The sequence below is a fragment of the Arachis hypogaea genome, chromosome 4 (genome assembly GCF_003086295.3).
Source record: "Arachis hypogaea cultivar Tifrunner chromosome 4, arahy.Tifrunner.gnm2.J5K5, whole genome shotgun sequence".
NCBI classification, from domain to species: Eukaryota; Viridiplantae; Streptophyta; class Magnoliopsida; order Fabales; family Fabaceae; genus Arachis; species Arachis hypogaea.
The window spans coordinates 9,734,105-9,746,941 of record NC_092039.1 but is presented as its reverse complement, the minus strand read 5'-3'; the positions used below and the strand labels follow the sequence as shown (position 1 = coordinate 9,746,941).

The 12,837-nt window shown below is 34.5% G+C and overlaps 1 protein-coding gene across 1 annotated transcript; it reads left to right on the top strand.

Moving 5' to 3' along the window:
* Window positions 1-1,837: 1,837 nt before the first annotated feature.
* On the top strand, window positions 1,838-6,187 carry LOC112796193 (uncharacterized). Its single transcript, XM_025838538.3, has 11 exons — window positions 1,838-2,007; window positions 2,132-2,209; window positions 3,616-3,711; window positions 3,819-3,894; window positions 4,141-4,236; window positions 4,371-4,444; window positions 4,540-4,644; window positions 4,744-4,881; window positions 5,019-5,124; window positions 5,353-5,549; window positions 5,717-6,187. The coding sequence occupies exons 1-11, from the start codon at window positions 1,939-1,941 to the stop codon at window positions 5,783-5,785; spliced, it is 1,104 nt and encodes a 367-aa protein (XP_025694323.1). The 5' UTR covers window positions 1,838-1,938; the 3' UTR covers window positions 5,786-6,187.
* Window positions 6,188-12,837: the final 6,650 nt, after the last annotated feature.

The following is a 12,837-nucleotide window of genomic DNA, read 5'->3' as shown; positions in this document are numbered from 1 at the left end:
ACAACCCCACTATGGTGAAAATAGCCATAAACCCACCTTGGTTGGCCAAGCCAAGGATGCACCTCTTACTCTCAAAAAGCCTAGAGAAAAATAAGCACACAGCTTATTTCATATATAAAAATAAACTTCAACTTTAATAAATAAAAGGGGTACATACGCATATTTATACTAATAGGGGAGGGAGAGCCTTCATGACTCGGGCGATGTGGGACTAACTCATAACATAATATAATAATATATGCTAAACTAGACTACTTTAATTAATATTTCTAATAACCTAATAGATGCTCCTGCATCACTTTCACTATTAATTTCCTTAAGGAATTGGTTGCCTTTGCCTTAATACTGAAAAAATTATTATCTTTTAAGTATTTTTTAGCCTTAAATTGGACCCACAACTTGTGTGGAGAGTGGATGAGCTGCCACACCAACTTATCCAAAAGAGCCATATTTATCAGAGTAGAGTCTTTACAAGCAATATCTCCAAATTTCTTTGGAGTAATATTCTTTTTCTAAGATACGAGATGAAGTCCTCTAAACTCAAATTTTTCTCTCCGAATAAACTGACGACTAATTTATCAATGTTAAAATAACATTTTGAAGGAAAAAGGCTCACATGCATCCTGTATACTGAAATAGAAGAAAGAACTAACTTAGCTAAACAATCTCTTTCTGCTCTATTGAGAAAGTGATCTTTTCAAGATGAAAGCCTATTCCGAATCTTAAATGTAACATCATTAAAAGTAGCTCTAGAAGTCCTTGCATGACCCAAAGGAACTCTCAGGTACTTTTCCAAGGTATTTGTGAATCGAATAGAGGTTAAATATGTGAATATTTCTTTCCTTTGTCTAAAGACACTAGTTGAATACAGCGTTCTAAACTTATCCAAATTTATTTTTATACCCGAGGGCCTGCAAAAGGTGCTAACAACATCCATCATCCTCATTACCTAACTTTTAGAAGATTTACAAAAAAGTAGTAAATCATCTGTAAACATCATGTGAAAAATTTTGGGACTTCCTTTTGAGACAGCCACTGAGTCCCACCTATCAGAATCCACTAGCTTAGAAATATGGCATCTCAGATGTTCCATGCAGATAATAAACAAGTAAAGAACATCGATTTCCCTTGTCTGATCCCCCTCTTCGGTTGAAAACTCTTAAATTTATCTCAATTTCACAAGATAGACAAGGTAGAAAAGCGAACACATCAAATAATCAATCTGATAATGGATGATGGAAAACCAAGAATAATAAGAAATTGCTCCAAAAATTCACATTTAACTTTATCATATACTTTCTCTAAATTTATCTTAAAATTCAGAGAACCATATTTTGATTTGAAATTTTTCATAAAATACAGAACCTCCTATACAAAAATAATATTTTTCAGGTCAAAGACTAATTTTCAGACACTTACTTAAACAGACTAATAAAATAACCATTAGACCAATTCAACTTGATTTAGTGATGTGTTGTTATTATAGTTGTACTTAACAAATTTCTCTCTTTCCTTTGGAGTCGAGATCTTCGTAAAATTATCGAAAAAAATTCATAATATTTTTAATTTATTTAATTTTATTGTAACATTTTAGATAGAATTACAATCCAAAAATAATTTTAACAAGTAAAAAACGTTAGGTACAAAATTAAATAAAATTAGGGATTAGATATAATTTTTTAAAAGAATAATCGTGGTTTGAGAAAAAAATATAGTTTTTGGACGGGGAGAAAAAATACTTTTATACCCAAAAAAAAGTTATGGGCTTATGGTCACACTGTTACTCATAGGCCTAAAGTTTAATAACCGAAGCCCAATAACAAAAAAGCTCGAACTTACGAGCATCATCATCACCAACGCGATTTGTATTTTCGCAAGGAAAATAACAAAACACATCAGCTGAAGTGGAACCTTCAGATCTCTCCTTCTCTCTCTACGATGGAGTTTCGCGTTTCCATCATTTGGAGCCTCTTCGTTATCTTCTCTCTCTTCTCTTCCCAATCTAAGGTTTGTTTCTCTCTGTTTTTTCTCTTTCTCTTTACGATTGTTGGATTATCTTTGCATTTGATGGCGGTTTCGATCAAACTTTTATATTTTCTTCTGTTTGATTTGATTGTGTTGTTGGGCACAGGGTGAGCCTTCTGGTTCCGTTTTCTTCATCGATGGTTCCGGTCATCAATTCCTTCGCGCTGGATCATCCAACGATGAGGTTTGTGGTTCTTCTTTGTAGATCAATGCGTATTTCAGTTGTTTACTTGAAATTGCGATTGTGGAAATCAGTTCTCCAATCTGATTAGTAAATCAAGCAACACTGACTGATTATAGAATTTCATCACTTGAAAAGCTTTTTCCATATGAATTTTTCATAATGAGGGAAAAAAAAACTGTCAATGAACTTCATTAGATGATCAAGTTATTGCCCTTGATTTTGCTTGTTATATCCGAGTCAAGGTTAGGACTTAGGAGGCATTTGAGCATTTAGGGACTTCTTGAGTTTTAGTGTTAATTCTGCTAACTGGAGAAATTGAATTTTGGATTGGTAGTATTAGAAAGAGGGAGGAGAGAGAAAAAAAAAGGGGGACGGGAAAGGAGGGGGGGGGGGTGTATACTGTATAGTAGACTGCATCTCTTCTGCTTAGGTAGTCTTGGTTGCTAGGTCTGAGAAATTGTAAAAACAAAAAGTTGGAATTTGATGTACCTTTTACCCCCCATTACTTGAATGGTTAGAGAATGAGCTTAATTTTCAATTGAATGATAGTGTAATTTTTACATTCTCAATGCATCAAAATAAAGTTATAAGAGTTTGGAGAATAGAAAGGAGCTGATAATTTGATACAAATATGAAAAACAAGAATGGCAAAGTGAAAGAACAGCTCTAAGAGGAATAGAGAAAGAAATTTGCTGGAAAAAGCCTTTCATTTTATCAAATTTCTTAAATTATTTCAAATTCAGATGTGCTATAGTGATTCTACCAATGAGAAATATTTACTATCTTGAAAGGGTTTCCTCTCACTTGATTTCCATATTACTTTTCATAGAAGCCGAATTTTCTTATATAAACTTAAAGAACACCACCTACTACCTAGTAGCTTGGGTCATAGATTAGAAGTCTAAATTAATTATCTTAAACCCATATCTATAGATAAATCATTTGAAACTTTGTATAAAAATGAACCTGGACGAGAAATTTATGCTAATTTTTTTATTACAATACAACAAAGGCAATATTGTATAAACTTACATATCCAGAGCAAATTTTTTTAATTGGTAATTTTGGAGGGGTGATGGACATTTTTCTAATTTATCTTAGTGTAGGTTATATTATAATCTTCTCGTGTAAACTCATAGTATGCTTCTCGCACCCCCTCAACCCATCCCCTGCGCGACCTCCTTTTTCATGTTCAAGTGATTGATCTTATTGAATATTTGAATCAGGGTTAAACCCTTTTTTTTTTGAATTAGATTCAAAGCTTCTCAATATCTCTGTCCTTTTCATGTTCCCTCATTCTCCATTATGAGATAACTGCAATATTTTGCAGCAGTAGTAGTAGTAGTAGTTGTTGTTGTTGAATTAAGGAATAGTGATCTCACTGTGTTACTATTTTCAATTTGCAGCACCCCACTATGTTGCTTCAGGAAGTTGGTGCTGCTGTGTCAATCTTGCTTGGTTTTGCACCACCTTCTAGCCTGTCAACTTCTAGCTCATCCAAGGTCTTTGAAATCATCAATGATATTCAGTTTTCACGACCTAGTTTATGTTATATCATGTGTTTTTTATAGCCTTTATAGAACTAACGGCTGATAATTCTTTTTTGCAGTTGAATGAGGTCCTCATTCCCAATCCATTCAATAGGCCTGGTGCTGTGTTCTTGTTGGAAGTGGATGGAGTTAATGGTCTCTTGCCTTGACTTTAAATTGGTTGATTCTATAGTAGAGATAACTTCCTTGAATTGAGTTTGTCTTATTAAGTGAAAAAGTATGGGGTTTATCCACATTATCATCTTAAAATAATCTAAGGGTGGATAGCCCCTTACTTGCTCAATTTGGAGATAAACTCAGTTTGGAAGAGCTGTTTCCTTGTACAATGTGCTCTTGTTCATGAATAGTAATAATAATAGTATGAACTTATCTTGAATTTAGGTCTTGAAAAAGTTGTCCAAGATAATGCAAAGTTGAGCGATTCAGTTTTGAGGACAAACTTCCTTGGTTCTGATAAAGTTGACATTCACCTTCTAGGTGAGTGATTTTGTAATGTTCATGAATGTGGGAAACAGAATACAAATGACAATGCTAACAGGCACAACTAGTAGAATTTATTATAAATTTTAGTTAGTGGTTTTTCTTATTCTTTTTTGGATTTATTTCTGCAGATGAGAATGATGTTTCTGTGTTTTCTTTGGATGAGCAATATGGAGACTTAACTGATGCAGCAATTAGTGATTTTGTCAGTTTTTTCTTCATGTTATGCATATCTATGTGCTACTTCAATAATATTTTAGTTTTCACATTATATGTGACTTTGTTGTTTGTGTTTCTTAGTCATCTTTGATGGGTGGATCATATGCTTCAGATGCACTAGAGCCATTAAATGGAGTTCTTACCATCCCATTGGCAAATGGTGCCTTTAGTCTTCATATGTCAAAGGTATCATGAAGACATTTGGCATTTTAGGATTTATATTTTGCAACTTGTATATATCTTTATTGAGACTGATTGTGAGTTTTTACTTATCTGTGTTTTCAGAAACCAGAAAGGGAGTATGTAATAGCTTTGCTGTCTCTTATTCGTAATGTACAAAGGGCTATTCAAATGCATGAATATTTAACTCAGAGTACTCAGAGTCCCGCTGAGTTGGTAATGGGGTACTTCAATGGGATCAAGGTGCTCGATGCAACGTCTTTCCTCCCTTCTTTTCCTATTCTTTGCCTTTAGAAGGAAAATTCAAGACTGTTTTGACCCATTCAACTCATAAAAGGTGTCTACTCCCTTAAAGATAACCATCGATTGACTTGGTGCAGGTTTTGCAAGAGCAACAGGATACTGAAAGTCTTGCTGAACATGGAGCTGAATTATTTCTTGCAACTGTGACAAAGATATTTGGTTCCCTGCAAGAAGCATATAAAGGTTTATTTTTGTCAGGCTTAAATAGTTGGTGTTTGATTCAAAAGGATTGCATTGCAATTTTATTGCTTTTCTTTGGGCCTTGGCCCCAGGGTACCAAAATGAAATAATAGTCAAATTGACTGCATCAAATTATTAGCTGATTATTTGTTCATCAGTTGTCAATATTATTTTGGTCTTAAAGGATTCATTTTCCTTCATTTAACCTCTCAAGGATCAACGATTGAGCAGGTCAAATTGTTGGTGTGATAACAACCACTTCTGAAGACATGGGCAAAAGGTTTGATGCGATCTATACTCCTCACCACAATGTGCGATGGTTGGAAGAAACACAACCACTGAATGCAACGCTACCAGAAGTGTTGCTAGTTAGGAGAACCCTTGCTTGGGTAACAGGAATAATTTTGCTCATTTCAACTCTTATTGGGGTAAGTTTCCTGCAAAATAATTACACTAAATCATAAATCTTATCTGCGGTCTTGGATCTCTTTAAAACAGAATGCCAAGTAGTAGGAGTGGACCAGTTGGATAATTAACGATCCCTGTTCAATGCTGCACGGCGCTGTGTTTTACCAATTTGTTTGTTTACTGACAGATACATTACTTGTTGAACATGCCGCTCACACGGGACACACTTCTTTATTCTAACGTTAAGCTGGATTAATCATGGAAGCAAAAGCAAGACAAATCCTTTCAACCAACCAAGGAAGACCGGGCTGCCATTGGGGGGGTTCTTTTTTCTAGATGCCTCCATTCTGTGTGCATGATTATATTATTATTGTTGTTGTTAAGGCATTAGTTACTGGTGTTTTATGGATCATCAATGTAGCCAGTTATATTCGTAGTATCAGGTATTGGTAACTAGTTCAGTCAGGTTTTGGGTCTTCTGAATGGTGGGTTCTCGCAGCTATGGTGTTTAAATGTCGAAGCTTGGAATATGCAACTTGGATAGTTTATGTGATTATTCCACCCTTTTACAATAATGTCTACCCCCATGGTTGACAATGACATTTTGATTGAATTAATTTTCATTTACATTGTTGTAAAATAATATGTTGCTGCTTCATGTGCCTTCTTGATTCGAAACCCTGCCGTTGGTCATCTATGATAAAGTAACTTGCCGCTCCAATTTTGAGATGGTTTGGAAGAATACACAAAAATTGACATATTTATCTCCCTAGTAAATTTCCTGCATCGTTATTTATAAAAAAAAAAGTTATCTAAACAGATTAATAATCAAATTCATCTATGAAAAATAACTCATTTTTCAAATTATTTTTTAAAAGATTAAATTAATCATATTAGTCTCTAAAAGATAAAATGTAAATTAAATTGGTCATTTTGTTAGTTGAATGATGATATATCAAGTGTCATGTGGCATAATGACGGAGTAGGTTAATATCATGTGTCACAAAATAATTGGCCAATGTATCAGATCAATGACATGTGGCATGCCATGTGTTATTTGATATGTCATAAATTTATTTAAAGTCAAATTAATTTCTCAAATTATGCACGTAAGTCATTTTCATCCTTCAAATTTTAAAAATAAATTAAATTAATTTTTATATAAATTTCTCCAACTTTTTCTTCCTAATATTAAATTTTTAATATTACAAATTGTAATATTATTTTTTAGTTCTTAATAAATAAAATATCTTTACATAAAATAATAAAAATAATTAACTAATTACAAAGTTATTTTATCATTTGTATTTTCAAATTTTCATTTTCTAATGAAATTTTTTATTTTGATTACTTTATCAAATTATTATTAATTATATACTTAATATTTTAATTTTTTGAACGTTACTAAATAAATATAATAGTTATTTTAATTTAAAATTTTTAGATTTTTTAATTTATAATTTTTTTATTGTTTAACTTATCTGACAGAATTCAATAATTAAAAATCAATTTGTGGAATCTCTAGTTTAATCTTAATATCTTAGTGTAATTTTTTTTAATATTATTATTACTTAGTTATTTCTATTTCTCTATCTTTTTAATTGTTTTTTTTTAATTTAATTTGTTAAAAAGAATTTTAAACTAAAACAAATATAAAAAGATGAAATAGACAACTAATTATAAATTGGACTAAATTTTGAGTGAGATCCAAAAGATTAAAAATTTTAGTATATAATTAAAAATATTTTGATAAAATTATTTATATAAAAGAATTTCACTGCACAAGAACTAGAATTTGAAAATGTAAAATCTAAAAATTTTTTTTGTAATAATTTGATTATTTTTATTATTTTATTTGAAAAGAAATTGTGTATTAAGGTGTAAAAAATGAGATTAAAATTAGTTAGATTGAGAAATATTAAAAATTTAATATTATAAAGAAAAATAAAAAAAATTTATATAAAGACTAATTTGATTAATTTTTAAAATTTTATAGATAAAAATAATTTATGTGTGTACTTCCATCAACTAATTTGACTCTAAATAAATTTATGATATGTCAGATAACACGTGTCATACAACATGTTACTAACCTGACATATCAACCAATCATCTTGTAACGTGTGACATTAACTTATTACGTCATCATGCCACATAGCATTTAGTGTGACATGTCATCATCTAATCAACGAAAGGACTTTACGTTTTATCTTTCGAAAATTACAACAACAACAACAACAACAAAGTCTTATCCCATTAGGAGGGGTCAACTACATGGATCAAACAATGTCATTGAGCTCTATCATGTACCATGTCTACAAAGAGACCGTTTACATGTAGATCTCGTTTGACCACCTCATGGATGATCTTCCTCTGTCTTTCACCATTTGTCTATCTTCCATCTCATCCACCCTCTTGATTGGGTGCTCTATCGTTCTTCTTCTCACATGTCCAAATCACCTGAGACATGATTCTACCATCTTTTTCACAATAGATGCTACTCCAACTCTCTCTCATATATCTTCGTTTCTTATTCTATCAAATCACGTATGACTGATCATCCATCTCAACATGTTCATCTCTGCCACACTTAACTTATGTTCGTGTTTTCCTTTGACTGCCCAACACTTTGTACCATAAAACATAGCCGGTCTGATAGCAGTGTGATAGAATTTACTTTTAAATTTTAAAGACACTTTTTTTTGTCATATATAAAACCAGACGCACTCCGTCATTTTGACCAACCTGCTTAGATTCTATTATTTACATCTTGTTCAATCTCTCTATTATCATGTATGATACACTCAAGATACTTAAAACGTTTAACTTTTCGTAGGATATTTTCTCCAATGTTCACCTCTGTATTAGGATTTTTCCTTCGCCGGCCAAACTTACATTTCATATATTCCATTTTGTTACGGATTATGCGCAAACCATACATTTTTAGAGCTTCTCTCCATAAATCCAACTTCTTATTTAGGTCTTTTCTTGACTCTCTCATGAGAACGATATCATCGGCAAAAAACATGCACCATGACACATGTTCTTGGATATGTTCTATGAGTACTTCCAAGACTAATGTGAAAAGATATGGACTTAAGAATGATCCCTGGTGTAATCATTTACCAATAGAAAATTCTTTTTGTCACACCACCTTAAGTTTTCGCACCAGTTGTAACCCCATCATACATGTCTTTAATTGTACGGATATATGTGATCCTTACTCTTTTCTTTTCCAAAACCTTCCATAAGACTTCCATTGGCACCCTATCGTACGCTTTTTTCAAATCAATAAGCACCATATGTAGATCCCTTTTATTACTACGATACCTTTCCATCATCCGTCTTAACAGGTATGTAGCTTCAATAGTGGATTTGCCTGATATAAAATTTAAATCAGTTCTCTATTATTTGTGTCTCTTATTTCAACCTCCATTTTATCACCCTTTCCCATAACTTCATGATATGGCTTATGAGCTTGATCCTTTATAGTTTTCGCAACTCTGTATATCTCCCTTATTCTTGTAGATAGATACTGTTTTGAGGGTTACCTGAAACTGTAGGTCAATTTCGGACGAGTTCTTCTGTGCTGATCGGTGCTGTTGTGTCTGACTTGTTGGTGGTGGCCGGAGCTGTCGTGTCTGACTTGTTGGACTTGGTAGTGTTGCTGATCCTTCGTCACTGGAGGGTGGTGGTACTGATGCGGTATTTTATAACCCACACTACTAACCGGCAAGTGCATCAGGTCGTACCAAGTAATACCTTACGTGAGTAAGGGTCGATCCCACGAGGATTGATGGATCAAGCAACAATGATTGATTGATTGGCTTAGTTAGGCAAGCAGAAAAGGGTTTTGAGATATTCAAAAGGTTTAAATTCGAACTCAGAATATAAAAAGGATAGACAAATAAATAAATTGGGAATAAAATATGGAGAAAACAGTTAAGGCTTTAGAGTTATCTATATTTTCGGATTGATTTTTCTTACTAACTATTTTAATCATGCAAGATTTAATTCATGGCAAACTATATGTGACTAGACCCTAATTCCTTAGACCTTCCTAGTTTCCTCTAAAATTCATTAACTGCCAATTCCTTGGTCAATTAATTCCAATTAGAAGGTGATTATCAAATTCCAGTTTATATGCCACAAGAATCCTAATTATCCAAAAATAAGGGGATTATATGTCACGTATCCCGTTAAATACAAACAATTAGAAATTCAGGATAATATGTTTTTAAGTTGTTGTTCAAGTAAAGAGCTTTTTCAAGTTTTACAAGAACTCAAGTAGAACATGGGTCATACTTCCGTTCCACCCAAATTCATAAAATAAAGAACGAAAACAATTATTGAAATATAAATCAAAACATGGATTAAATTAGAAAGATTAAACGAATCGATCCATACAAATAGACAGAGCTCCTAACCTTAACAATGGAGGATTAGTTGCTCATGGAATGTTGAATGTAAATTTGTATAGAATTCCCTAATGGAATCCCCCTAATGTAATCTCCCCAATAGAAGAGAAGTCTCCCCTTTTTATAACTAATCCTAATTAATTTAAAATCTAATTTTTAAAATTAAAATAATATCTTTTCCTATTTTAAAATCAAATTTGAATTTAAATCAGAATTAACTAACTACTCCGCGTCTTGTAACGTGGGGACCACTTGGCTTCACTGGATCTGCGCCTAACTTGGGTGCTAAAATGGGGCCCAAAAATCACCCCCAGCAGTTTCTGCGTTTTTTGCACGTGGCGCATGTCACACGTACGCGTCAGTCACGCGTACGCGTCGATGGTCTTTTCTACGAGTCACGCAGACACGTCGGTCACGCGTACGCGTCGCTGAGCAAATCTTCAAATCACGCGTACGCATCAGTCACGCGCACGCGTCGCCATGGATATCTCCAAATCACGCGCACGCGTCAGGCACGCGTGCACGTCGCTCCTCGCAGCCATCTCCTTTAATTCTTGTGCTGCAGAAACTCCATCAAATTCTGCCAAATGCTATCTAAAATAAATAAAATTGCAAAAGACTCAAAGTAGCATCCATATTGACTAAAAGATAATTAATTCTTTATTAAACTCAACAATTTAGATGCAAATTTACTAGGAAAAGATAGGAAAGATGCTCACGCATCAGGTACCTACAAGGGACTCTGATGTTTAAGTTAGCACGGGTTTTAAACAGGTTTTTTTAGAATCAGAGTATAAGTAATACCTAGGTGCTCCAGTGTATTTATAATAGCGTGGAGTGACCTTTCTGGGAATAAGATAGTTATCTTATCTTATCTTTGAGTGAGGTCATCTTATCTTTAAGGGGAACCACCTTATCTTTCTTTAGGCTTTGCCGCCTTTAGATTTGGGATGCGTTCCTTATCTTGGACCTTCTTGGGCCTCTTGTGGCGATTTGGCCGAGCTCTTTTATGAAGAGGTCGGACGATCCTGACCTGAAGAGGTCGGTCAACATGTTGTCAATCAGCCCGGATCATACAGCTTGACCCAGGGCATGAACAGTACCCCTGCTTGAGTTCGGTCTTCCTTTTGAGGTCGAATTTTTTGAAACTTCAATCTCTTTTGGGGAAGTCGAACTCGAGCATTCCTTTGTTGATCTCGCTGTAGAACTCCTATCGTTTTGAAACGTTTCCCTTAAATTGCATTTGTGCGTTGCACTTTCCTAGGGAACGTGTGAAGGCTTTTAAGGACTCATTAATTTCCTTTTTCCGTTTCCTTCTTCCCTCTTTCTCATTTCATTTTTTGAATTTTCAAAGTGCCATCCCTTTAGTTCTTTCTTTCGTATTCTGGCTCGTCTGTGATTCTTCATTCTCCTGCTCCCAAGTTTTCATGCCTTCGTGGTCTCCTTGCTTTCGAAAGTGATTGTTGGTGTGGGCTCACCATTTGCTTCCGTCTTCATTGTCTTTTTACTTTACAGGTTGGTCCTTCTTTCTTTCCGCGCTATTTCATGCTTGAAAAGTTTTGATCTTGCTTGCTTTTGTGTTTAGAAAGCTCGAATCTTTTATGCGTTTGTTGCGCATCTGATTGTCGCTGTAATGTGTGCTCTGAGGGTTTCTTTGATTTGTATGAATCATCATTTTGTTTTGAGAAGGATCTTGATCTTTTTCTGTTTTTAGCTTAAAGTAGTGAACTGTTACTTTCAAAAAGGATGGATCTTTGATGATTTCTTGCGTGGTCTGTTTGATGTTGATGGCTTGCTATTTTTGTGTGGACGATTTTCTTTAGATGTGATAAAAATTCCTTTGCTGTAAAAAGATCGTAATTTTGGTGACTTTTGTGATTTATGACTTTCTTGCGAAGTGTTGTTGTCAAAGGAGGGTTGTTTTCTTGTTGAGAGATGTCGGGGTGTAGACTGTATATTTTTCCTGAATCTTTACTCTGTTACTGCCCCCAAAGGATGTCCCTGGACCTTGGTGTGAGTCCTGGGGTTTCCTTTCGCTGCTGTATCTGACTTCTAACATGCTTTTGTTCGAGTTATATCCATACTTGTCCGAGCTGTTTGCTTGATTTTCCCGAGCTTGTTTGGTTAGTAACCCATTTTCCCTTTTTTCTCACTGTAGGACTAGTTTGACCCATGTCTTCTCGCAAAAACATTGTTGAGATGTCCACCAAAGTCCCCGAGGGCATGTCTGACTGGCTGGACTCCCTCGTCTTGATGTGTGTTTCTGTGGTTAATTCTGAGTATTGCATGCAGCTTAGGAAACATCACCGGATTTGTAGTAATAGAGCTCAAAAAAAGAATTATGAGTTGGTAGCGCCTGACCCTGACGAGAGGGTTTGTTTTCCTTCTCTGACTCAGGGGGAACGTCCCTTCTTTTACTCTTATGACTACTTTTTTAGCCAAATGAACATTACCATTCCTTTTACTTCCTTTGAGACCAACTTATTGTGGTCTTGTAACGTAGCTCCATCCTAACTCCATCCGAACTCATGGGGCTTCATAAAGATCTTTCAACTGTTGTGCCATGAATTGGATGTCTGACCTTCTCAAACTCTCTTTCTTTACCTCTTTGTTTTGACCAAACCTGGGATTTCTGCTAAAAAGAAGGCTTCTTGGGTTTCTTTCCGAACTGCCCAAGGAAAGAAAGTATTTTCTATGTATGATGAGTCCTTTAGGGACTTTAAGAACTATTATTTCAAGGTCTGAGCTGTTGAAGGAGCTCGGCCTTTTTTCTTAGAACCAAATAATGAACATGCCTTCCCCTTATGTTGGCAAAAGAATGTGGTAGTGTCTAGGTATTCTTGGAAAATGTTAGATGAGGTTGAGCAGGCTCTGGTGCATGTGTTGGAGG

Excerpts from the sequence above, each read along its gene's own strand:
- LOC112796193 (XM_025838538.3), top strand. The coding sequence starts at position 1,939 with ATGGAGTTTCGCGTTTCCATCATTTGGAGCCTCTTCGTTATCTTCTCT. Across the intron at positions 3,895-4,140 it reads GGAAGTGGATGGAGTTAATG|GTCTTGAAAAAGTTGTCCAA; the intron begins GTCTCTTGCCTT and ends TCTTGAATTTAG. Across the intron at positions 5,125-5,352 it reads CCTGCAAGAAGCATATAAAG|GTCAAATTGTTGGTGTGATA; the intron begins GTTTATTTTTGT and ends ACGATTGAGCAG.